Source organism: Manacus candei, unplaced genomic scaffold, assembly GCF_025592945.1.
Source record: "Manacus candei isolate 608988 ecotype Guabito, Panama unplaced genomic scaffold, ASM2559294v1 h1tg000014l, whole genome shotgun sequence".
NCBI lineage: Eukaryota > Metazoa > Chordata > Aves > Passeriformes > Pipridae > Manacus > Manacus candei.
Window position 1 is genome coordinate 19,050,917 of NW_026138062.1, and position 27,257 is coordinate 19,078,173.

General features: G+C 43.8%; 1 protein-coding gene across 1 annotated transcript in view; it reads left to right on the plus strand.

Annotated features, from left to right (window-relative positions):
- Positions 1 to 10,978: 10,978 nt before the first annotated feature.
- Positions 10,979 to 27,257, plus strand: part of KPNA3 (karyopherin subunit alpha 3) — a 49,875-nt gene continuing 33,596 nt past the window's right edge. The window contains exon 1 of the mRNA XM_051779324.1: positions 10,979 to 11,208. Coding sequence (XP_051635284.1) covers positions 11,134 to 11,208 — 75 coding nt within the window. The 5' untranslated portion in view covers positions 10,979 to 11,133. The remainder of the gene's footprint in view (positions 11,209 to 27,257) is intronic.

Here is a 27,257-nt window from a genome sequence, read left to right on the forward strand (position 1 = left end):
CTTAAATAGACACCAGCCACAACGCCTGCAAGCGAGCGGCGGCGCGGGGTTTGAAGAGGCACTGTTCACGGGCTGGCGGCGGCGCGGGGTTTGAAAAGGCGCTGTTCACGGGCTGGCGGCGGCGCGGCAGGCGTGGCCACAGGGTTTGCAAAAACTCCCGACGCGAGTTGGCAGTGGCGGCGATGCCAAGGCGGTGCACGGCGGCGCGGGGCTCTGGGTGCCGTGTAGCTGGGGCGCCGACCCGACCCGGCTTGGCACGGCGGGCCGCCGGCAGTAGCAGTTTCCCCAGCGCCTGAAACGGACGCGAAGAGTGCCGAGCCCGTGCCCGCAGCCATGTCGAGTCCCTGCCGTGCCGCGGCGCAGAGGCGCAGGACCCACGGGCGAACACCTCCCGCTCAGTCCTAGCCCGGCGCAAAAGCGGTTCCGGCTGCGCGGGAGCGGGGCGGGCTGGAGCCGCTCCGAAATACAGGCGGCGCGCCGTGCCAGGACAGGACGCAGTGCGAGCTGCCGGCACGGCAAGCTCGGCACCAGCAAGCCGCTTATACGGGCTCAAAGGCGGCACAGAGGAAAAAAGCGGCAACAAGCCACAAGTGGGAGTCGGTGCTGCTGCAGCTTTGCAGGGAGCAGTGGTGCCCCGGCCGGCGCGGAGCCCCGACGCGGGGTGGGACGGGCGGCGAGCGCCTTGCCTCGCTACAGACCCCCCCATAGCGGCGCGGCAGGGAGCAGTTCCGCCGGAGCCGGGACGGGAGCGGGGCCGCCGAAACCAGGGCAAAAAAACTACCTCCCCTTCCACGGTGAAATGCATGGAGCGGGGCCGGGGTCAGGCCAATGTGAGCTGCTGGCAAACGGCAGAGCCCTGCACGGTCTGCTGTGAGCAGAGGGGGAGACAGCATCCCGCACCCGGCGCCGACAAGAGATCCCCTGGGGGGGGGCAATTCTGCCGTCTACGGTCGAAAACAAGTGGCAAAAACCGGGGCCGAGAGGACAGCTCACACCCTTTGTGCAGAGGCAGAGCGAAGCTGAGCTGCAAATAGCTCAGGTGAGCCTCTGCACAACTCAATGCTACCGCACTTTGCGCTGAGCCTCCAAAAACATACAGAGCTAAGTTAACATGTTGTCTTGAGAAAACTTTGGTGGAAACACTGCAGCTTAAAGGTTTTGTTTCTATTTTTCATCAGTTCCCCAGGACTTTGCTTAAATTACTAAGACTGTTACAGTTGTTAAAGTTGTTAAGCCCTCAAAGACACCGGAATAGATGCAGTTGTTGTGACAATTTCGTTCAACTAACATGTTTAAAAAGTTCTTGAGCATCTCCATACCCTGTTAATTAATGCATTCAGATGTTGTTTATCCCAAAAAGGTGTGCCTAGAGTCAGCAAAACGCAAGGGTAGCTACTTAAGAGTCATAACTATCTAAGAGGCTGAGTTAAATCTAATTATGATAGCTCTATATAATTGAAGAAATTGTTAAAGTTGTTAAATTCTTAAATATATTTACATCTATTAATAGAAGCTCTGTTAATCAAAAGCCCTTCGCAGGACTGTCAGTCTTTCGAAGCTGAAGAAGGTGAATTTTCTTAGTTTTTTGCCCCTGTCTCGAGGAGAGGGGGAAGAGTGAAGCTTTTCAAAAACCCAGATGTTAGTGCTTATATAATAGCAATCATTTGTTTCTTGGCAACTAGGTGGAGAGAGATTTTGTTGTCCCAACCCCTGTCCTATAGGAGGGAAAACAAAGCATAACAAACTGAAATCTCCCCCATCACTGGGTTTAACTCTTATTAACTGTTTTAACTTGTATCACTATGAGGAAGGAAGATTTTCTTTGTTGTCTAAAACCCTTAAAATTGCCTTTTGAGTTTGTCTCCACAAAACCAGGACACTAGACACCTGCCTGAGCAAACAGGACAAACTGCTTTCAGTGAGAATGAAGAAAACTTTTCTGATTCCTGTGATATCCAGGAATGATGGAATGCACTGAATGGTTGCTTTTGTCTTTGCAAGTGCAAAATCTTCTAGTGCCAAAGTGTATTAAAACATGCAACTCATGAAGTTACATATAGCCTTCAACCTTGAGGTAAAGAGACAATAAAAGCATAAAATGACTTTTTGCTTTTACTGCAAACTCCAGCAAAAGGCAACTTTGAAGTAAAAAGACATTGAAAGCCATCAAATGACTTTTACTGCTTTACTTCAAAAGGCCATTCCTAGATAAAGCTACAGAGAAACCGCGTGTTTGCCTAACCTCTACGTCTGTTTCTTCCACACGAGCCACCTGAGACTGTTTAAATTGTTATTAACATGTTTGTTAAGTTTGTACTAAAGGCAAAAAGCAGCTAACAGAAATGGATGGACAAAAGCTGAAAATTAACTGCATTCTAGAAATCACAGACAACTTAAACTGGTTGCTTGCAAAGGATGCTAAATTTCAAGCTGTGTTAACATATTGTAATGATAACTCGTTTTATATACTGTGTTATTGTGATGGTAACTTGGTCTAGTTGTTTACAGGAGATGCTGAGTTTTAAGTCATGTTAACATATTGTGATGGTAACTTGTGTATATGTCTTTGAGTTTATTAACTTATGGTTTTCAAAAACAAAAGGGGGGAAAAGAGAAAATGCATGTGCATAAACAGGTAAGACATTTAGGTTTGTTAAGCTTTCTATTCTTCATATTAATTCCTTTTCAAATTTTCAAAACAAGTACAGTTGCCTAACATGATTACCAGAAGTGGCAGATTGTGAAACATACAACCAATAACCACTGCAAAAACCCAAACTACGTGATTTAAATAGAAACATAATAAAAATTCTAAGTATGCATGTGTGAGGAGACAGTGTGAAGTGGCCACTTCTCTATGAATGAAAAAACTGTATGAATGAGAGAAACTGTGTGAACGTGGATGTATGTAGACTTTGAGATACTTCGTGCTCCATGTGCTTTGAAAAAATTACATTTGCATCACAACACTTGTTCTCTAAGGGCCCTTTTCTTGAAATGGAGTTGAATTTTTCCTGGTTACCAATTACATGCAGGCCCTTGGGGAAGTGGGAATCGATGTTCTGCCCGATTATGCAAAAACCCTCAGGTTAATAAAGTTGTTGTTTATCCCAAATACACGCAAACCCTTATGAAATAAAAGTTCAAATTTATGTGGAGCAAGTTTCAAGGATTACAGATAAAGGTTCAAATAAGTAAGTTTGTTGAGAGACCAAGGTAGGCAGTGAGCTGAATCACTGTGACACTGTGGTCATTGTTAAAGGGGGTTTACAAAGTTTAAAATGTACCGTTATATGCAATGTTCTGTATTTCGTCATAATAATAAAAAAGAAGAGGAGAGATGTAAGAGTTGGGTTTCAGGAAGGGTACCAAACAGCACCCTGGGAGATGTAGTTCCCAAGTACTCTGACACGTATGGGCAGTGAGATACCCCATGGTGATTGGTCAAGGGAGTCACGTGTTACTTTGCACCATGCATATAAGGTGTTGTTTAATTTGAATAAAGAGGATTTGGCTCAGTACCCCCAACCAAGCTAGCCGGGTCTGTATAATTTATTCATGTATTTTATTAATATGTCACAGTTCCTCTAACATATTCTCGCTCTGCTCTCCAGCTGCAGTTTCCCAGGAGTTTTTCCCCCTTCTTAAGTCTGTTGACAGGTCATGGGCAATGTGTCCTGCCAGCTGACAGGAGTGGGCTGTGACAGCAAACCTGCCTGTCCCCTGCTGAACCTCACCAACACAAGGCCTGGACAGCACACCCAGATCTGCATTGTCCGTCTCGTGCACACACTGTGACCACACAGAAATGTGCAATACCATCACCCTGCTGCAAGTGATGCAGTCCCATCACCCTGCTGCAAGAGGATTGCTCCAAGCTCACCCAGAGTCTTCAAGGTGAGGCCAGATGGTTTGTGACAGGTGGATCCTCCTCATGCTAGAGTTTACAGGCTGAAATACACACTGTGGCTGCTGACAGTGATCCCAGGGGCCATTTCCTCATAGATGGAGAGCAGTAACCTTCAGCTAGGCCCACAGCTCTTGCAGGATGGAGTACACGGGCTTTGGGTAGCTGGCATGAGTCCCAGGGATCCAAATACAGGCTTTCCCTCAACCTCTGTGACATTCTCTACCTTGCTGCAATCTTCACAGCTTGCATGAGGACTTTGAGGAGCCCTTTTGCCTAGAGGATGCAGCGAGGCAAGGAATAGGAAGACATATGGGAAATGACAGGGATTCACACACTGGTGGCCATCACTTCTCATGGGAGACCATTGTCACAGGGCTTGCAGGAGCAGGGCCATGATAATAAGACCAAACTCCCAATTATGCCAATTGAATTATGCACTTTGAAATATAAATTTAGAGAGCCATCTTGCAGACAGTCACTCCCAGGTCTTGAGGGATCTTTTCTAAAATGCATTCCTTTGATGTCTCCTTGAGGTGCAGCATTGCCTGTGCCAGGGATTTCCTGGCCCTTTTTGTCTCTGGGACTGGTCTTCAACCAGTGCACCTCCAGGCTGCTTGTGCTAAAGGCTCTGGGCCATGGAGAAGACTGCCCAGAGCCATTCCTACCAGAAAAAAAACAGCGAGCCCATCAGGTTTTGCTGTTTGTGGCACAGCCCAGCCCAGACTCCTGAGCACCTGCATCCCAAGGCCAAAGCCTAGAAGGCTGACGAATCCATGGCTCTGCAGACGATCTCAGGAGCTCTGTTTGGATTCTCTGGGCAGGAAGACATTCTTACTTCTGATCATCGCCTATCTTAAATTTGGGAAAGCTGGTGTAAATCTCCATGACTGTCCAGTTCTGTGGCTGTGTAGAGCTCAGACATCAGGAGAAAGGGATGTCTTCAGCTCCAGGTGGGTGCCTGGGCCCTGAGCACATCCCCCTCCTCCTGGGGCTTGGGCTGCCTGGGCCCAAGGCCAGCTTTGACAGTGCAGCTGCCTGGCCTTGAATCAAAGAGCTGTTTGAGAACAAGCTGTGAGAAGCCTTGGCAAGGACTCACTCCCCTTGTCTCATGGACTGCTTTTAAGTAGGGCTCTTGCTCTTGGTCTCTTCCTTGAACTACATTGCAGCTATCCCTGTGCCTGGCTGTATAACTCACTGCTCTGGACCCAGACGTGACCTGGGACCTGCCTCATCACTATGGTCTTGTCTGATGACTGGCCAGCTACTGTCACCCAACCAAGCTCTTCTTGCTTGGGTAACATAGCAGCAGGTCCTTGTCTATGAAGCCCCTACTCCATGTCCACCTTACTGTCACCCTCAACACCAGCTCACCGGCTCTTTTGTGGAGTTGCCTGACTGTGGGAAACAGCAGAAGATGAGGAAATATTGCATACTTACCCTACGATTTCCTATGGGAATAATGGAGAAAGAAAGCGATGCCCTGAAACAGAAGGAGCAGAACCTAATTCCCCCAGTAAAAGTGGACAAAGATGCTGAGACAGCAACTTGGCTCAGACAGGACACAGGGCCTATGAATAACCAGAGGTTTTATGGTTCCTCCTTCACTAACAATGTCCCCCAGATTCTGAAAATGCTAGCAGACTAGCCAGCTGCTCCCTCAATGCTTCTGTTCCTCATCTGCAGATAACGAGGCATTTATAAATGCTGACCCTGAACTGTTCACTGGTTCTTCCAAAGCCAGCCTCATGCCTCCTTCACCAGCTCTTTGTGTTGTCTCCCAGAAGTGACTTCTTCCAGCAGAAAGGACAGCTCTCTGGGACCGGTCCTGGCACAGCTATGCTGAGGAGGGCCCTCATTTCCCTGAGCCCTGTACCAGTCCCACATCCCCTGACATCCCACAGGAGCTGCTTGTTTTTGCAAAGTTCTGCCTATAGCAGGATAAGGTGCACTGCTGCAGAGAGGTATTTCAGACTGTCAGGTCTGCTGACACACTGTTGAAAGACTGGGAAAGGACATCAGAGAGCCAATTTCATGAGGTACATAGCCCCACTGCAGCCAGAGGGGGTTTTCTTATGTGCACCATTCTAACCTATGGCTGGAGTTTTCTTCCAAAAAAAGCAGCTGTTTTCATCTCAGACTGGAGTCTGGCATACGGTAAGCTGCCCCCAGGATGGATGACTGGAGAACTCAGACCCTGGCATAAAAGGGACAAAGCAGCAACAGGACAGCCAGGTGACACCCATAACATACTGGTTTGAAACTGGAGGACCCCACTGTACTCTGAGAATATTCAGATATCAGATTCATACTGACATGGTTCACTGAGCACTAACTTTCTGGTGTGAATATAAGGACTACTGTGGGTCAGACCGAAAGACTGTCTTAATCAATATTGCATCTCCAACAGTCACCCGTAAGCAAATGTATTAAGAAAAGCATAAGAACAAGAAAAAAAAGTGATGTTTCCCCCAGCACTTTCCGAGCTTCCAACCATTTTCAGATTAGGGGTTTCCTGACCTGGGGGTGTGGATCTTTGTACACAGCAACTTACCACAGGCTTCTATTCCATGCGTGTTACCTCTCAGCTCACACGACATTTCTTGGCAGCCTTTCACAGAGCTGGAGTCTTTACCAGGATTTACTTCACATTCATTACTAAGCCTTAGTTACGATGAGGTAAAAACATGACCCTTTTCCCATGAAGACAAATTTTTTACTTCAGTGATGGAGAGGACTGCAAACGTGCATTAATGGTCTCATCGAAAAAATACCTGTATCTTAAGGGAAAATGAGTGTTAAGGCATTGCTTTAATTTACTTTATGTGTTACTCACCCCTTTTTGTAAGAGAGCAACACCTGACGAGACACTGCTTAGCCAGTTGTTGTAGAGCCATACATAGAGTGGGGACAGCTACAGATGATCAGGGCAGGGACCCCAGCCACACAAGTGTCTGAGCCTGCGCCAGTCATGCTGTCTCTAACAGATACTGGAAAGCAAGGTGTGAAAGTTAACATCTGCTGAGAGTTAGAGAGCACATGAGCAGCCGATAATTTTGCAGGAAAACAGGCCTTCTCTCGCTCTGCCGTGTCAATGGTAACACGTGGTTACAGCTGTTGTGCATCCCAAAACAGAAATGCATAGGTATCTCATTTTGAGATGGGCAAGCAAGACACAAGACCCATGAATGGTTTAGGTAACAACTCAAGCTTACGTAGCAATCCTTACACCTTTCTGTGATTACAGGTTGCATGATTTTACAGACTGTTCTTGACAGGTGGTTTGTAGCCAAGTCAGCAGCAGTGGTTTAAGATGATAGCACCTTGCCAGTCACCCTGCTCCTCTGCTGGGGAGGCATCCACACCTCCTCCACCCCACAGGTCTTCGTTTCAGCTGCTCATGGCTATGAATAGAGACTGAGGAGCTGACGCATTTCATTTGTCTATCCTGCCTTACCTTATAACATCCATTAGCAGGGTGGGACTGCATCTTAAAGCACTGCACCTAAATCTCCCCAATCCTTCTTGGAGAGATTGCCAGCAAGAACATGACTCAGGTTCATTATATTTATTTTACATGCTGGTTTTCTTGAAGCTGTATTGACTGGTGGATACAGACAAAATCACTGACTGCAAACCTCTAACTCTGGAACTGCAGGATGGACTCCTGAGCTAACCATGTGCACTTCCCAAAATATGGCAATGTCACCTCCTGGGTTCATTCCATTTTGCTGAAGCCAACAAGTCATCCCAGAAACAACCACTGCTCAACTCTGTTCAGCAATGGGACACATGAAAAGTTCTTATTGTCCCACATCTTTGAATTACAAAAGATCTTTCCTCTCAATAGCTCTTTAAGCTACAAAGTTTATGTTGTCAGGGCAGTGAAGGCACCCACAGACCTCGCTGGCCTTAACCACGCTCTCTTGCTCCTTTTCACTCTTTCCCATCACCCAGGGCCTGTTTCAGCTCAGCCAGTACATCAACCTGCGTATTTGGGCCAGGGCTGCAGTGGAGCTGGAGACTGGCACCATTGCAGCAACGCTGGGCTGGGAGGCTGAAATGGCATGTGGGGAGGCTGCTCAGGGTGAGTAAATCCTATTAATGTGCTCGTGGCCCTGATGCATGTCTTGCAGGTCATGGCAACAAGAACACATTGATATGAAACTCATATGGTGAAGAAGATTGGCCACCCTGAACCACATGGTTTGTTCTATTTTCAAAGAAGCAAAGTACTTGTATTTTATTAGTGTCTATTAATTACAGTGCCAAAAAGTAGTATTTGCTTAACTGCATCAAAATGTTGTCTCCCTGAGTACATGCAACTTTAATTATCAAGTAAAGAGCTCCACCAAGAAGCTTTCTTCAGGCAGTAAAACCAAGCAAACTTCCATGTAGCTCTGCCTAAGAGGTGTTCAATTCCTGAGTGTCTACTAAGACTAATGAAATGCACTATAGAAACTGAAAGGATTATATCATGGATAGGAAGGAATGGGAAAGAAAAGACCACGGGGCCTACAAATCCTACCTAGTGGAATGGGTATATATTTATGGACTGGTAAATTGTGTTGTCCCAGTCTGGAGACACTCAATTTTTCAGTTGCAAGTTTCCTTTTACCTCTCAGATTACGTTAGGTGGTGATGAACAACACTGTTTTGTTCATGGCACTGGTGAGCAACTCCTCCAGAGGATAACTGCAGCACCCCTGTCTAGCAGGGATCATATTGGCATTGCTTTAATGGTCTAAGTAAGCCCCAGCTGGCAGGTACGGCCACCTCCCTTGGTGGGTAAAACAAAGTTCTCAGCTGCTGAATCTACTTTAGCAGTTCTTTTGAAGACAGCTGGACAGCTGGGGCCAATTCTGCTTCAAAACAGCAAGTGCCAGAGCGTAGAAACCATCTCTGACATTAGTGGTCTTGACAAACACTGGGTCACATGGGTCATGCCATTTAGGCTTTGCATGCTACTGGCTCTTTCTTCTCTTCCATTGCTAGCAATAGTGGTGCAGCACACCCCGATAAGCTGCTGGGAAAAGACACAGAGGAATGTGCCTTGGGAGCCCAAACTACTTGGAAACAAGAGGGATGGAAATGCTATATTGATCCCTTAGATAAGAACATTTGGCACGCAGCTGAATGACAGTGAAGAAGAGCATTAGTCTTCTAGATTTTTACTCATCTCCATCAGGCTGCAAGCCTTGTTTTGCCAGAACTGTAAGTTACAAGTTAAAGTCATCTGAATGATATGAAGAGGGGTTGGGGGAAGGCAATTAAAAAGCCGAGCTGTCAATTAGAGGGAGAGTCTCTGAAAGAGGTCTGTGAAAAGCTTATATATAGCCATAAGGGTCTGTTGCAGAACGTGATACGGTATAAGATGAGCTAAATTTGAACATTATATATTTTCTTTATTTTGGGATCTTGGTTTTCTTGGATACTTTTCTTCCAAAGAAATAACACTCTGCATTATGGGAAGTGTTAGATCAATGCTTACCACTGTCTACAACTACATCACCCACACATATCCTCTTTTCTAGCCTGGAAATTCCAGCAGTGACTTCAAGGCACTGTATTTGACCCAAGCTACTGTGCTCAGGCTGCCACTGATCTGGAGGTCCTGAGTCTGTTTGCAGTCTGTCCAACCACCCCCACAGCTGCACCAAGAACTTAGGGAGTGATGGTGCAGTAATTCTGACAGTGTGGGGAAGATTTGTTGGGCTGGCAGAGGCTCTTTGTGCTCTGCATTACGCCATACGCACATGTTATATGAAGGCCATGTTGGCAAAGCTTTGCATTTGCTTTTTTCAGGTAGGGCTTGCTTGCACAGCAGCCTCGCCAAAGGGGACACCGGGATTTTTTATGTGCTTGTTGTGCAGCATTTCCTAGGCTGCATACAGCAACGTGAGGGTAGTCACTGGGAGCAAAGGGAGGTGCGGAGCAGACCCTTGACGCACCCTTGGCTGGCAGAGCTGCCTGAGGCCCCTGCACACGAGCTCTGCCAGCAGGGTCACTGCAGAGTGCGTTTGGGGAGACAGCTAACAGCCACAGCCCTGCTGTCAGGGATGACCCTGATGGGGTAGGCTGGGTGCTGGCTCCCTCAGAAGCACGAGGCCACGGAGGAGCGTATGTACATGAGCCAGTAGCGCGCCTTTGTGGCCAAAACAGCCAATGGAATTCTGGGATGCATTATGAAGAGCACAGCCAGCAGTTAAAGGGAGGTGATCCTGCCTCTCTACTCAGCCCTGTTGAGGCCACATCTGGAGTGCTGTGTTGTGGGTATGAAAGAGACATGGAGCTCCTGGGGCAGGTCCAGTGGCGGGCAAAAAAGATAATTAAGGGACTAGAGCATCTTTCTTATGAGGAAAGGCTGAGGGAGTTGAGCCTGTTCAGCCTTGAGAAGAGATGACTGAGAGGAGACATCATCAATGCTTATAAGTACCTGAAGGGAGAGTGTTAAGAGGATGGAGCCAGGCTCTTCTCGGTGGTGCCAAAGATGATACAGGCAATAGGACAAGAGGCAACAGGCAGAAACTGATGCACAGGAAGCTCCACCTGAACATGAGGAAGAACTTCTTTGCTGTGCACATGACCATACACTGGAACAAGTTGCCCAGAGAGGTTGTGGAGTCTCTCTCACTGGAGATATTCAAGAATCGTCTTGATGCAATCCTGTGCCATGTGCTTTAGGACGACCCTGCTTGAGCAGGGAGGCTGGACCAGATGACTCACCGTGGTCCCTTCCGACCTTACCCATTCTGCGATTCTCTGATTCTGTATGCGCAGCACGGCCAGGCCCTTCCCGCCGCCCCCGGGGTTCTCCCGGAGCCCCACAGTGCCCGGCGTCGAGCCGGAGCCCCGCGGCCGGAGCGTCCGCTCCACGTGCGAGGCCGCCCCCGCCGGGCCTACACGCCCCAGAATGCCGCGCGGGGCTGTGCGGGGAGGGGAGGGGCCCAGGCCGGGAGGGGGCGGGGCCAGGGAGGAGAGGCAGCGCCGCGATTGGGCGACGCCCGCCCGCCCTTCGCGTCACGTGCGTCCACGCCCCCCGCCCTCCCCGCCCACTCCAGTCACTCAGCAACGGCGCGCGCGCGCCAGTGCCCCCCCGCCCCGCTCCCCCCGCGCGCTCGTCACGGAGCGCGTCCCGCTTCCCTCCGCCCCTCGCGCGAGCCGCCGCCGGGAGCTGCCGGAGCCGCCTCGCAGGAGCCGCCGGGAGCCGCCGCCGGGAAGCCGCCATGGCCGAGAACGCCGCCGCCGGCCTGGAGAGCCACCGCATCAAGAGCTTCAAGAACAAGGGCCGCGACGCGGAGGTGCGTGTGGGGCCAGCGGGACCCGGCCCGGCCTCCGCCTCCGCCGGCGGCCGCCAGAGGAGGGGCCGGGCCGGGCCGCGCTCGCCGCGGGGAGGCGGTGGCGGGGGGAGCGCCCGAGGGGTTTTTTTTTTTTCTTCTCCGTCATGCGGGCGGGCGGGCGCGGCCGGCGGGAGGCGGGGGCGGGGGGAAGGGTTGGCGCGGCTGGGCCGACCGTGGGCCCCTCCGCCGCCAGCCCGGCTTGCCGGGGCCCGGGCAGCGCCGCCGGGATGCGGCACCCGCTCCTCCCGCCGCGCTTCCCGCGCCCGCCCCGGCGGCCTGCCGGTCCCGCCACTCGCTCGGGGCTCGGCTGGGGCCTCGGACAATGGTGCGGCCGCCTTTTGTGCCGCCCCCCGGGGCGGTGGCGGCCCTTCCGCCGGGGCTCGGGGCTGCCCTGCCCGCGCTCCCGCGCCCCGCGGTGCCGCCGCCGCGCACGGAGGCCTGTGCTGGTGCCGGGGACCGCTCCCACGCTCTGGTGAGCCGTATTACGGCGTGCTGTGCCGGCCGATTCTGCTCCCTGTGCTGCCTCGACTCAGCCCCTTTTTTAGTTTTAATTTTTATTTCTTTTATTTTCAAATGCCGGTAGGCACATCAGTAATGGTTTGCTGGGCGTCTCCGTCTAAATCGGGAAGGAGTGTGGTGCTCGGTAAGGCTGATGGGGTAGTAGTTTGCTCCCCCAAATTTGAGAGGCGCAGGGTTATTGGAAGCTTATTCCCTGAAGGTATTCCAGAGGTCTTCCGAATCTGCGTGTTATTACCGGAGACATCTTCAGTTCTAGTCACAGTTGAAAAGGGAGGAAATCCCAAATCTCGTGTTTAAGTTTCTTTAATAGGAAAGGAAGAGGGAGGGAGCTCTCAAATCAGGCTAGGATTGAAATCGGATTAGGATTCGCTACAGTGAAAACCTAAAAATGTGCCAAATTACTTTGGCTTCACCTGAGGCTGTTTTTCATGCTTCTGTTGATTTTATCACTTCACTTTTATAATCAGCGGGACTGGAATTGTAGTCCTCTGAAAGCACATTTTGTATGTTAGCAGAATTCACACTTCTGCTGCTATTGTTTGGGTGGAGACAATTTTATGCAGGTCAGGCTTAGCAGCAGCAGTGTCTTTAAGATGACATTCATAGTGTAAAGTAGTCTTTAATTTTTGTTTGACTTGGTGACAGTGAATTTCTTACAGAAAATATTGTATGTAAAGAGTATGATAACTTCAACACTTCTGACTAACATTAGTAAATGTTAGAAAGTAACTAAAAATTGCCAATCCTTCTGTTGAGCAGTTGGCTCTCAGGGCAAGGAGGAGTTGTGGTGGGTTTCTTTTCCCCCTTCTCATCCAGTGAGACTCTTCCTGCTGCTCCTCATTCATTTTGTCCTTGTCTCATCTCCCCGTATTGGTTACCGGCTTTGTTGTTGCTTTCTCAGTCACTGGCCTGAATCCATCACAGCTCTAAACAGGGAAAGGTTAGGTATGTTCGTGCCTAGTGTGAACTGATCTGTCATCCGTGGTTGCTTATATTATATCATGCCTGAGACTAGGGGAGTTAAATATCTGCCTCCATGGGGAGGAAGGAGGACTGCCTAAGCTTTGCTGAAATTACTTATACCAGACCAGCTAAGGTAGCTTAGCTCTCATTTCCCCCTGAAGGGGAGTAATTATTTTGGAGTAGTGTATTTGCTGTTATGGAGAAGTATATCCCCTAGGGTTGTCTTCCAGTGTGCTGACTGACTTCCTTTTTATGGCTGGAGCCTAAGATGGGTAGATAGCTCCAGCAGTGTTAATATGGTTAAAGCTTTCATCCACGCTTTTTAAAAAGGGTTAAAATCTAGGAAGCATCTTTCTTTTGGGGTTAACAAACAGTAAAATATAGAAGTATTTAAAAGCTGTATACCCGTGAAGATATGCTAAAATAAAATTTAGGTTCATTTAGTCCATGAAAGATTGGATGTGTGTCAGCATCTTTCAGAACAACTTTATTTGTATTAAATGTCTGCATTTTTCTGCTCCACCTCCTTTTTGACTCTTTTCTGATCAAGGTACTTCCTTAAAAGTTCATGTTTGAAGTACTCTTCTGAGTAAACTTTTATCTGACTTAAGTCTCGAAAAGTAAAACAATGTAAGTTAAGTTTAGAGTGGAGAATGAAGGAGTACAGCAGTGCTATATAATTGCCATCAGTTACTGTGCTTCTCTTGAGCTACTGATACACAGACTGACCTGCTGATTGGACAGTTTGTCTCTATGTAGTGAAAGTTATCAGTTCTCCACAAAGTGTTTATTTTCTAAATCAAATATACCTGATTCCCAGCTGTCAGCAATTGACTACACTTACTTTGCTCCCTGTGCTGCAGTAAAGAGATTTACATAGAGATCCTGCCTCCAATTTTCTGTACTTAACTTCAGAAATCAGGAGGCATCAGTACTATCATTGGCATTGGTCTGCATCTTCACATTTTGTCGAATTCCACCAAAGGAAATGAAGTGGTTAGAATGATGGCATAATAAATCATGGTCTGATATCTAGATTTTATCCTCTGGAAAATTTAAAGTACTCAAAGCTATATGCTCTCAACTTCAGTTTGAAAACAGTGACACTTGAGTCACCTTCTACTTGGAAACAGTCACTGCCTTTGAACTCATCAGGCTTGAACACATTCTTTAGTAATCTTCCTTTGACTTCTATTAAATACTTGTAAGTTCTTATTGATCCCCTCTGGGTACAGACTCTTCTGGCAGACCAAAATACTTACTCCTTTAATTTGTAGTTAACTCATATTTTATTACTGGGTTTGCTGGGCCATATAATTGTCTTTGCTTTTTGTTAATGCAACTTTAAGGGAAACAAAACATGAGTAAGTACTTTAGTTTTATGTTATGACAGACCTCAGTGTCCTATGCAACTTCTCACTGTGCTTTACTAAGAGCCAAGAAACAGATCTGCTGAGCAGAAGTCAAAGCTTCTGAATCCTTGACCTGCACAGGTTCACTCTCCTTTTTCCAGCTTCAAGTTTGAGTGGAAGTTTCATACCTCTTTGTTGGCTTCCTCTTTTAGGGAGGTAGAGTTGTCTGTATAGAACTGGAATTCTGATTTTGAGGTATTAATACTTCCAAAAAGTATTTAGCCCCCAAAAGAGATAACAGCAAAATCAAATACCAGAAATTAAGTATTCCTCACTTAATGAGAGTTTCTGTTCTTGCTTTTATTAGTGAGACTCTTCTGTTCTTATAGGTACTGACATGTGATTAGCAGCAAAGTTAACCAGAACCTGCAGAGCTGATCAGTAAGGAGCCAAGACACTCATGGCTTCATCTGGACAAATAACTGCCAGTTTTCTCCTCACAACCTTCTCAATTCTATATTCTCCAGATATGTGAAAGAGATTTTTTAATTGTTGCACATTCGAAGAGAAGGCTTTTCTGTGTTGGTCATGGGCATGTAGTCTTAAGTCTCGGTGGTTTTTCCTAAGTGGACAGCACTGATCTTTCCAGTACAGTTGAGGCTTTACAGGACAAGATTAAACAGTTGCAATCACTTAATTTGTAACACCCCTTGTAACTGCTGTGTTTATTTGTTTATGTTGATATCTAAGCTAACCTAGCTTTTAGAAAACCTAATTTGAACCTTCTGATTTTTGCAGTTCTTCAGCTTTATTTTTTGCCTAGTAACATCGTTGTTAGCCTTTTTTACTCCTCCATCATCTTGTATTAGAAGTGTTGCTTATTCTTTATTACAATAGCAGGCACCCATTTGTTGACTCACAGTTCTGATGTTTAAGGTGATGGATCAAACAACGCAGCCCATTTCTTTTGTCAGGATTAGTCAGCATCCCTGACTGAAACTGAGGAAAAATTCTTGATGAACAGGGGTGTTATAATTTGTAGGGCTGTCTGCATGACTTGCTGGGGTTTTTGTGTGTGATATAATGAGACTGTGATCATGTATGCAAAATGCACAATAGATCAAAAGTAAAACTTCATATGCACTCATGTGAAAGAAAACAAACCAACCAAAAAACTCCCCAAACCTAGTAAGGAGTTAGTGTGTTATAACCTAAAAACGGGGATTAAAATATCCCTTTTGTGTACTTGTTGTACCCCTAGTCATAAGAACACAAGTCCTTGAACTTCTGTTGGTTAGGCTGTAGGGTTATCCTTCTGAAATTTGTTGAGGGCTATTTACCAAAAGGAAACATAGCCACTCTGTCATCTTTCACCTACTCCTGCCCTATTTGATTTTAAGCTTCAGAGGTCCAGGCCACTGATGTCTTTTCCCCAGTTACAGTTTTTTGGGGGCAGTTGTGTCAGCTTCTGGTCTGTATCACCTCTGAGACCAGGAACTTTGAAGGATAAATTTTTATTCTGTACCTTTAGCATCCTGACCCCAAATGAGGGAGAGGAAGAAATGGGGCTTAGCCCCGATCTCCATCATCATCTCTAGCAGCTTCAGTGTATTTACTGTTGCTGCTTTGCTAACAACCAGGATCTAGTTCTTGAGGATGCTTGAATTCATTCGCATTTGTGAATTCACTGTGACATTTTTTGCAAGTGGAGGAACATCATTCTGGGGAGGCCAAATCTGTACAGTCTCTGGGCATCTGAGAAAAGGTACAGGTTGACTTAAAGCCACGTTCCCGTCAAGTGTCAAAGGCTTTTTGCAGTGGAGGTACCGTAGCTGCACAGTGTTAGTGAATGAGCCAGCATGCTGCTGCCAGCTCATTCCTTCATGCTGTTCTGTGCTAACTAGTGTTTTTGCTGTCTCCCTGTACTCCTCCAACACTTCATGAAACAAATAAAGGTTGTAGCAGTCCCAGAAATCCTGTTATTCCCAGCTACTTTGTAATGATCCAGTTTCTTTCAAGAGCTCACTTTTACAGGTAGATCAGCTCTGTTTCACTTTGATGATGCAGGAATGGATACTGGGAAGAGATTGGGCTGTAACAGCTGATTTTAGCTAGTTTTAGGGTACTGTGGACCTGCTGTCTTAATAGGCTCATTGGCTTCTTGAGTCTCAGTAGGTTAAGTGAAAACACAAGGTGTCAGGTAGCTTCCTGTTGGGAACTGGATGTAATATAAGATCCAATACTCTCATGCAGAGTTTCTAACTCCTGCAGCTTCTTTATTACCCTTTAAGACCATTATATATACTCTTGGGAGAATAGAGATGTGCATTTGTACCTTGGAAAGAATTATGTGGATAGGAAGTAAGATACAGATGTGGGAAGCCTCTTTGGTTGCTCTTTCTCCAGAATTTCCCAAACTTTAGTCTGCAGGTAAATGGTACAACGTTTGTGACTCTTGGCAGAAAAAAACCACCTGCTGAGTCCACTTAGATGTACTGCCCAATGTTTTCAAGGTCCAAATTCAATTGAATCCATTGCATTTTGAAAGGTTCAAATACACAGATACATTAGGAAGTCATTGTTTATTTCAAATGTACCTGTGGAGAGTGCAATTTGGAGATGACATCTCATGATGAACGTAATCTTCATAAGCTGATTGGGATCTGTGCTGGCTGTATTGAGGCCCAATTATTGCTGTTTGCTGTTGTGATATACCAAGCCTCTGATAATCTTCCCATAATTACAGAATTTGGTTTTCTTCATTCTTGTGTATTTTTAACACCTACAGCAGTGGCACTAGTATCTCTAAAGATTCTTTTATCAAAGGATTGATTTTTAATTTGTAGAATGTCAAAGTTGGTAGCAGTGTAACTGTCGTACTACTTTTAAAGAGCTCTTAAACTATTTTTTGCCTAAGTTCTTTGAGGCTTTCATAATATTTGTACAGTTCCAGCACAAATCCAAGCAGGACGTTTTGTCCTCTGAAACTGTGTTTTATGAAAAGACAGCAATTAGGAGGATGTGCCAGCTACCAGTAAGTGATCAGATTTGTATTTATTGTGGGATTAGAAGTGGAATGAGGCATCTAATTTACAGCATTAGGTTAGAAGAGGCAGTGAAGTAGTTGAAGATGATGGGGCATATCATCAAGTAGTGAAGACAAATTGTTGACTGAACTGGCTTGAAATGAAAAAGAACTGTAAAACCTGTATCTTTTCCAGGAGTAGAGTTCGTCAGTTGTTTCCAAAATACCTGGTGCTGTGAAATTCTGATAGTGAATTGGCAGCAGTACTCCTGATTACTTTTGTACTAGGGGCTTTGTATTCCATTTCACAACATTTGACATAGTCAAAAGCACTAGTTTCTTCCTGCATCAGAACCGTTTGTCTGTGCCTTGGAGTGAACTGGTTGCAAAGCTCTTCATGTTTCTTTAATTTTCTGCTTCCTTAGCTTCCTGAGCCAGCCCTTCACATCTGGAGAAGACCAGTGGTGGCTCAAAGAGGTCAGTGTGAAGGGGAGAAGGTATATCTTGTCTAGTGGTGTTTAACTGTTGGATTGCTATCCCTTCATAGTCAGATTAACACCATTTAATCTGCTGGGGAGGCTCCATCCATATTGTTTCTCCTGAGTCACCTGACACTTGTCTCCTTTCTCAGGTTAAGCAAATGTTACACTTAGTTTTTGTGTGTGTTAATACAGCAAGTACAGAATAGAAATATATACTGTACAAATGGCTGCAGAACAGAAGACAAATTACTATCTTCCCCATTCAAACACTTGTTACTGAGTTACTCATTTCCCTCATATGCTGTTAAGTCTTATCATCTGAGGACCTCTTCTTGTGCTTTTTTAACCTTGGTTATTGTCAAATCCAGTAACAGGTGGACTTTGGAGGTGGTGACAGAATAAGGGATTTGAAAAATCAACTTGGAGTAGTAGCTTCCTTTCAAGACTTATTAGCCTTGATGGAGATGTGTTTTATTGAGTGTTCAAGCTCCACTGCAAGAGGAGAAGGTGGTCAGACAGGGTGCTAGGGTGGCCAGGTGTTCAGAGATGTAGTAGGGGATTTCTGATCAGGTGCAACGTCAGGTTTCAGGTTTGCAGTTCTCAGAATGTCCTAGTCCTTGCCTTTTCCTACTTAACTACAGTGTAAGTCAGAAAGTTGATGAAATTATGCAGAGACACATTGTCACATCTCTCTCAGGTAAGCTGAAGTCACCCTAAAGCAGATACTGTCTTTGCATGCAGCTTTCTGACATCAGGGTCTCTCACTTCTGATGCACACAAAACGTTAGTTGCAAAGTTAGTGGTAGTGATTTCTCTGCAATGAAAATGTGACTTGCAGCCAGATATAGAGAGGGCTTTCCAGGAGAGAATCCTGAAATGAGAGAACCCTACTACGAGCAGCAGGATCCTGTTAACCACTGTTTGTCTGGCATGCAAGAAGAATGTTGGCTGGTAATGTGTAGTGTTCATATCACCGATTGAACAGCACTGTGGAGCAACCTTCCAGACAAGAAGAGATATTTAAGGAGCTCTGACCCATGCAATCAATGTGACAGCACCTTTGAGCATCCCGAGTTGGATATGGCAGTACTCCTTTCCCATGTCCCTTGCCAGAAGGGGTATGGCTCACTGTACCTCAGTGCTCCATGTAACCTGTGTTTTACTGGCTTTGTCTAGTGGTGAGGTTCAAAGGGGGTTTGGTCTGGTTCTTGTTCGTCAAAACTGGACCACTTTTGGTAATCTAAGCGAGTTCTTAAGGCTAGCCAATGCTTTTGTTATTTAGGATGTATAAATTGGAATTTTGAGAAACTGAAGGTATCCTCAGGGAGAAAAGTATGGTACCCAAAATGTTCAAATGATAGAAACATGGAATCAGTGCTTATGTCACATTGAAAAGTGAGGTAGAAGCATCTAGAATTCCTGATATTGAAATGATTAAATCAGAGGGGTAACTGACAGGGTTCATAAGATTGTGGGATGTTGCTGGAGTGTATTTGCTAATTCCTAATGCTTCATCTTTTTCCTGGGTTGTCAGCTGGGTTTGTTGTTTTCTCTTGCATCTTGAGCAGGATGATCTCTTCATAGATTTAATTAGGCAGCTAGCACATGTTTAATCTTCTTTTGCCTTTTGATTATATCTTTCAAAAACACCAAAGAAAATCTGATTTCATTTGAGCCATGTAATATTATACCAAAAAAGCTTGCTGTGGTTGAATATAGCCTAGCTCCGTAGGGACTTGATTTGCTGGGTTTTTTCATGGCGCCGTTTGAATGTATGCAAATTGCAATTGTTTTCCCATTTTATAGATGGAATAACAGAACTGTTTTCCTCACTTCGGGGGGGTGCTTATGAACACATCATAGATTCATAGAATGATTGAGGTACTTTGATATTACAGTTGAAGACTGTTTAAGTATCTGAAGAGAGAGTGTCTTTGTTCAAACATAGGTTGCACAAGAAGATATCTGGCTAGTATTTAGCATAGTAGGTTTTCTTATATTTTTTTTTCTTCCTAAGGGAAACTAGTATAAATATTTAGCAAGGCTAAGAATGTCTGTCTTCTGGCATTTGCCCCAGAAATCTGTGAGGCTTTTCTGACCAAACACTTAAATTTGTAATTAGTTCCTTGAAAGTGGTTATCTGCAATTTATAAAAGCTATTACATTTGAAAGAATTTATTAAAGTCTTTATGTTGATCTGAAGATCAAAATTTTAGTCTGTTGTTTGCACCTAGTTATCATGAAAAGTAGTAATTTTGCTCCGCTGTTTTCATGTCCTGTACACAAGTGAATGTGGTATCTTGTCTGTGAAAAATGGTGTTAAGTGGTAGATTTGGTTTCTGGTAACATCCGTTAGTAAAAAAAATGAACCCATGCCTCTGAGTTGATCTTTTAGACTCTTCTTCAGACTCTTCTGGTCTTCTAGACTGTGGAGGAGGAAAGGAACTCCTGCTCTTTTGCAATGACAGTGAGGTGTTCTGCTTGAATAGACAAATCTTGTACTTTCCCTCCTCAATAAGGGAATGAGAGGGATGCTTGCTTAGAAATTCTAGGAGAGGACAGAGGTGGTGTGTCTTAGGAGAGACCAAGGAGTCAGTAGGTGCTTCACTTGTTCTCCCTCAAAGACAGGCTAAGCTTCTGTTTCCAGAAAACTCTGAAACATCTACACTGCTCATGCAATACAGGGAAATAACAAGTATCTTTTTAGAAATTTGTGTACCAGCAAAAGCATATTCCTGCAACGTAAAACTACCAAATTTCAAATCCGTGTACCGATTTAGTGTGTCAAGAAGCCTTGATCTTCGAACTTCCTAAAAAAAGTAGGAATAGGAATGACTTGTAATTAGACTATCTTGGTTATCCACTTTCTTTGGTGCTTATATGGCATATCTCAGTATTCAGATAAGGCATTATAAAATTCAGTATGCCCTTCTCTTTACAAAAGATACAGGAGAAGAAGAAAAACTTAGTATAGGTGTCCTTCAGACCAGTAGTTTCTTTTTGGCTGCAGCGGAAACGACTGAACTCCACTGTTAAGTTTTTCAAGGTAAACCCTTGTCAAAATGAAGATACCAGTGACTGCATTGCCAGTGCTCTTTGGAATACTACAGGGATGATTTGCCATGATGATGATGATGGACAGGTTCCTTGCCCTGTTAGGACCACCCTCTTTGAATTAGTTGGTGATTCTTGCTGCCTGCCTGCCTGTTGGTTTTGTGCAGTGGTGAGTTTAGCTTGAATGCTGTGGGATTACCTGGAAACTTCAGTTTAACTTCAGGGGAGCCCATATGGGTGTGTTGCAGCCTTGGGTCTGATATCAGTAAAGATGGGGTTAGCAGTGTTTTAAGATCTGTATCTGAATGGAAATGCTGTAAAACTTTTCACTACATACCATGTCCTTGATTCACACAATAGCAGTAACTGGAAATCTAGATTCTGTCTTCCTTCCCCCAGCTGAGTTTTGATGTCAAATAGAGAATTCCAGCTCTTATTCTATATAAAACCAGTAGAAAACATGTCGATTGTATTCCGGACTGCTTTGTGTCCTTCACTATTGGTGCAATTTGTGTTGAATGCCGCCAACTAACTTGCTTCAAGTCCAGCCTCCAGAGGATTGTTTGATATGTCTGTACTTGTAAACTGGGTAATTGGTATATGGGAGTTAAACCATGGGTGCTCACATCCCACTTCTTTGCTGGTAGTAGCTCAGTGTGGAGATTAAACAAATGCAAAGAGGATATTGGGACCTCAAAGAATATGCTTACAAAAGAGCTAGTAAGAAATAAACACAACAATTGCTTTTCTGCCAAGATTTTTTGAAGCAGAAGAAGTGGACAATGTGGATGGGCACCTTTGTCTGCTTCCATAGGGCTTTCAGGCAAGTCAGCATCATGAGCAGTGATAATTGGAGGCTTGTGGCTTTCCATGTTGGCATGAGTCATTACTCACTAAGTAAAAGACTTACGGTAGATATCTCGCTCATCCAGTTTGCTGAGGCTAGCCAGGTTCAGATATTTGAATTATCTTGCCACAGATTGGTTAACAAAAAGCAGCTGGTCTTAATTTTAGGAGCCTTAAACTGAGGATTAAAAAAAATGAGTGTGGCAGCTCCAACTGCAAAAAAACTGTTTTTCCTTCAGTGGTCTTTATGAACCCTGAGGAACATGAGTCCCAGACAGATTATGGTATAAAATACAGTAGCATAAATACTGCACTCCACTTCTGATGTACCTAGTGCTGTGTTAAAGGTTACAAGCCAAAAGGAAACTTATTAAGTTTCTGCAGCACACAGACAATCTCAATTAAGTTTTAAAACCTTCTGCAAAATAATAGTGTTTCCCTAAAAGAGGACTAAATACCTTTCAGGTCAAATAATAATCAAATGAAATAAAACTGTCTCGGAGTATCAGATCAGTGTACAGACACATTGTAAGTTTGTTTGACTGCTTTGGTAGATCTGTTGCTTGTACTGTGGAATCCATGCCCCCTGCCTGCATTTTTAACTGGGTCAGCATAATTTAATATGGAGCTGTGATAACAAAGCCAGAAGTGAAGTTGTTCTAACTGTGTAGTCTATACCACTGGAAAAAAAAAATCATGTTTTTTCTTAGAAGGACAATTTAGAGCTTATGGGAGTACTTGGTAATTAGCTAAGTCTCAAAATTGGGCATGGGGAAGAGGAATCTGCCTAGAACATACATTGGGAGGGCAAAGCTGGGTAATAATCCATGATGCTTGTAACTAAAGGGATAAGCCTAGCTGGAAGGGTTAATTTGGACTAAATATTTGGTTTAGTTTGGCATGGATGTCAAATCTTTTTGCATGCCCAAAAGAAATAGAGGGAATTGGTCTGCACAGTATCATTGTTTTTAATTCTTGCAATTGTGACTAGGTAGTTGCATTTAGACCATTGTGATGCTGTCCCAGAATTTCGATTAAGTAGTTCCAGAATTCTTCCTTTCTGTATTTAGATACAAGTAGAACAATATCATCAGTTTAAGCCTCAACTTTACACATACTAATTATATGCCTATGTAAATAAGGTATATTTAGCTTCTAATGTTAACTAAAGATAGGCAGCTGACAACCTTAATCGTCTCAGCAATTCTATACAAACAAGCATTTGAATTTTTTTTTCTGCCCAAAACCAGCCGAGCTCCTGAGGCTTCTGCATTTTCATGTGCATTGCAGTATTTCATGCTTGTTAAAAGGTGTCAGAGAAGGAATAAAGAAAAGAGGCTAATAAAGCAGTTTCTACAGAAGAATGGTATTTACTTCATCAATGCAAACACTACCTTTCATGTCTTGCACTTGCACCTATGTCATAAAGTATATAAACTATACTCTAGAGAGTATAGTTGCAATGCAAGTGGGAAGGCATTAGTTAAATCCAATCCAGCTGTTGGAACTGGGCCAGTCTTTTTTCTTTCAGTTAGGCAGGTGGAAGGAGTCTGGAATTGACTTGCAAATACTAAGCTCTTTGGGTACCCTGTATGTTTAATCAGGCTGCTTTACTATCCCAGCTATGTATTCAGAGTAGCTCTTTCCTCTAAGCATGTATCTTCTGATTTCCCAAGATCTGTTCCTGTAATGTTGAGAGGCAAGAGCAGAAATAAAGAACTTAAATGACCAGTTATCTTTTAATGAGATTTGTAGATGCAGAGAAATTAGAATCAGTCAGTGAATTTGTTCTTTCCTCTCCAGTTAATCGCTGAACATTCAAAGGAACTAAAGGCACATCTCACCCAAGTTCCTGAAAATATAGATTTTATGTCCACAGAGTAGCCAGAACTGACATTGGGCTGTGATGTTCGTCTTGTCAAGGTGAACTTGGCCTTCCCACTTCCTTGGGCTGGCTGGTAGCTGATGTGTGCTGGTTGGCCTGCAGGAGGGCAGAGGTGGCCAGCTAGCTGGCTGTGGGACAACTGACAGTATTGATATGCTGGCTGGATAAAAACATCTGTTTCTTGCCTTTCCATCTCTGGTGTTTTGTGGACTTGCTCCTGTTGTAATGGAAGTGGTGTGAACGTATTGATTAAAACATGACACTCATGAGGTATCCCACTTAATGTGGTGTCCAGTCAGGATGAGCACCATGCTGAGCTCCCTATCTCACTGTTACAATGGTAGGTAGATTTTTTCATCATTAAATGCTAGTTATGCTTTAGTCTTCCTTCTGACACAATTGGTATGGCTGAAAGTAGTTAAAATTATTAAAATTCAACAAATACTGCAACAGCAAGTGATATTATTGTTTTCTGTGATGGGAATGTACATTATTAAACACCTTGTACATGAAACTTAATTTTTAATTTTGTTTAAGAAATCTTTAGTCCAACATACCAAGTGAAATGTAATGACTTGAGCTTTTCACTAGTTGTGTCATCCACACATTTAAATAGTTTTGGTTTTCTGATTTGTACTGTAACTGGGGATGAAGTAATCTTCTCAAGTATCCAGAATATTTTGTCTCTGAAAGTGGTATACTTGAGGGACTTTGTGTTTATAATCAATTGAGATTGATTTTTAGATATGAAGTATAAATTTCAAGTTAACAGACTAGTTCTGATATTTCATTGTGAATGGTATTGAGCTTGCTTGGGAGTAGTAACAGTATGTTAAATAATTCTTTCATAAATGGAAGACTGTTCTGATTGCTTTGTCTCAGGTGTGATTTTTGTCCTTTTGACAAAAGGACAAAAACCTGACAGGTTTTGTTGTTTTTTTTTTTTTTCTTGTAGTCCTGTATAACTTTAGTAGGGTTTGGGGTTGTATGTATTTGCTACAGAGGATTTTGGAAAATGTTGTCTTGTTCTCATGTACAGGTACAGCTGATTGGTTTGGGGCTTCCTTGAATTTTTTATTTTATTTTTTTTTTAGTTTGCAGAAGCTATATGGGTTACCTTTTCAGGTAGTTGAATGTATTATGCAGTTAAACGTTTTTTATGTTAAACAAAGGATCAAGAAGCTTGTTACATGTAATTATTTTCCTAGAATCTCAATGTTATTCAAAACTTTACAGTAATCATTTTAGTTTTTTGTTTGCCAGAAAGGTCTTTATGGTCCATCTTAAGGCATCAAGTGGCAGAGTTACAGCAGTGCTACTTGCTCTTTGACACATAGTGAGCATCCTGTGCACTTCTGTGTATGGTTTCGTGGATGGTACTTGTGAAGTATGTGTGGGAGAGCGAGAGGGTCCCAAATGTTAAGTCACTGAAAAATAATTCTTTGAATGTGCTGGCAGTATGGGGTACTGTTATGCTGATAATTTAGAATTTCACAGGTCATTGCTTTTTTTACTTCAAGAGTTCTATATAGTTTTGTGTTCTGACATAAACCAAATATCAACTGAGAAATCAGGAAAACATTTTCCCTTCTCCACAGGTGGCTAAAACTGAACTTTGAGTTTCTTGTTAGCTTCTTGTTGAGAGAAAGATTCCAAAGCTGAAACACTGATCTGATGAGGATGGCTGTATTCTGTGTTGCTTCTGCCCACTGAGCGTGTCAAAGGCAGTTTTACAGGGACTGTGGCATTCTTTGATTAATTTTTTTTCCCCTCAAGGTCTAGTGTCTCTTAAATCTCTTGTCTTATGTCAGCTTAGCATTTTGTGTTTTCAAACTATGACAGTATCACCATGAAACAAAGTTCCCTTTCAGCTCTTAACACAGCAGTCCTAATATGTGTAGTAATTTTCTTCATTGACATATGAAATTAATTTCAGATTTGATACTTTCAGGGAACTAGAAATTATTTTTCCTTCAAGTGGAAGGTGTTAGGGAGAGATTCTTGTTATGTAGCTCTTTGTATCTGGTTTTGGAAGAATATTCAGAAATTCATGGTAGAAGTGAGAACACTAATTTATCTAACAACATCTAGTAGATCTTATAGGTTTTCCTATGGTTTATTTTAAAAAATAACAAAATACTGAGGAACTTGAACTTAGAAATACTGTTCAACATCTATTTTTGACTTCTAACAAGACTTAGAGTACTTGGTGCATTACTGTGGTTGTGTCGCCTGTCAAACACACGGGTAAGTAATTGTTCTTTACAGATGGTGAATGGGGGGAGAAATCACTTGTTGCAAAAGCCTTATAAACTTAAGTCTGAGTTGTGTAACAATTGAGATGTAATGTTGTAGCACAGCTTGATAAGTGTTTTATGTTTGTTGTATGTTCTTGTTCCTTAATAGTACATGCTGACTGAGTAACATAATGGTAATAGTAACATGCTGTTACTCATTTTTACTATTTGCATTTTGTGTATGGTGCATTAATACCTTTGTGTTTAGGAGTGGCCTCACAGTTCAGATTCTTTAGCTGTCATCATTTTTGTGATTTGTAGGATTTTGCCAATGCCATGTTTTCTCTTTCTGATATTTGGAATCTGTATTTTTTATTCAGTGAAACAGTTCAGTTTTGTCTTGGAGATTAGTGTTGAGATGTGCTGTTTCAGTGTTACATGAAGTTACTTGTTTGTGTACATTATGCTGAGAAGTGACTGTAGTCAGATGCTGTGGATGTCAAACCCTGTATTAGATCCATTGGTAACCTCTTGCTAGGCTTCGGTGGTGTTGTATGTACAGACTTCAACAGATGATGTCCTCCCAGCTTGAAAGCTGGTAATGAAATCATGGGGTTACGTTGCAGAATAAGTTTGCCTCTTCTCTGTTTTATCTGACCTGTCTTAGCTGGGGAAAATGTTTAACCTTTCTACTACTGTATAAACCTTCTGTAAATGCCTATCAGCTCCCTACCTTCTGGGGCTTGCAGGTAGTATAAAAGTATGGTATTCTGCTTACAGCAGTAATGATTCTTTAAAGGGAGGCTGGCAGTGGTTCTTAAGACTGCTTCTTTTATATGCTGTTGAATTATAGTATATGTACTTCTTCTGAGGCTGTAGGAAGGTGCTGATGACCTGCTGTATTTCTGAAATGGTTCATCTGAAACACAAGCTTGAAATACTTACCTTCTAAGAAATGCCAAATCAGGACAAAAAAATTAACTGAATCACTGAAGTCTGTTTTCTTGGGAATAAAATCTGGGCTTTACCTGCCCCTCCTACCTACCCCCAACAAATAAGATTAGAAATTGTACCTATTGGTCTACAAGTTTTAAAATAAAGTTTCCAAAAGTCCAGCAAGAATATCAAGTATATTGTAATCAAATGAAGGTGAAGCATGTTTTTGGTCTGAAGGGTATGGTTTTTCAAGGCAAGGATGGCTAAATTGTGGGCATTCAGAGTCCTGAATCACTGGTGTATCAGTTCCTGTGGATAAAAAGGAGAAAATCAAGATGGGAAACAGTCTGAACAAATACCTATTAAGTAGTATGAATAAAACTGAGTCAGGCCAATGTCAAGTGCATACATGTGGTTTTGATGTACAGTCTATAACTGCCACAATTGACAAGTACGAATGGAGTCCATGGTCTTAAATACATTGATACGCAATGGTCATCTCATACCTCAGGGACACGAAGTGTCGGATTAGAAGGAGTGTCAGCGTACATCTAGCGGAGAGCAGTGATCATGATCCAACCATAGCAACCAAGTTTAACTGCCAGAATGCACCCAAGGCTCTTAGGGAACTTCAGTTCCATATATATGTAGGAAGAACTCTAGCCCTAGCATTGTATCGCTGATTCTTGGACGATCCTGGTGACCCTGACA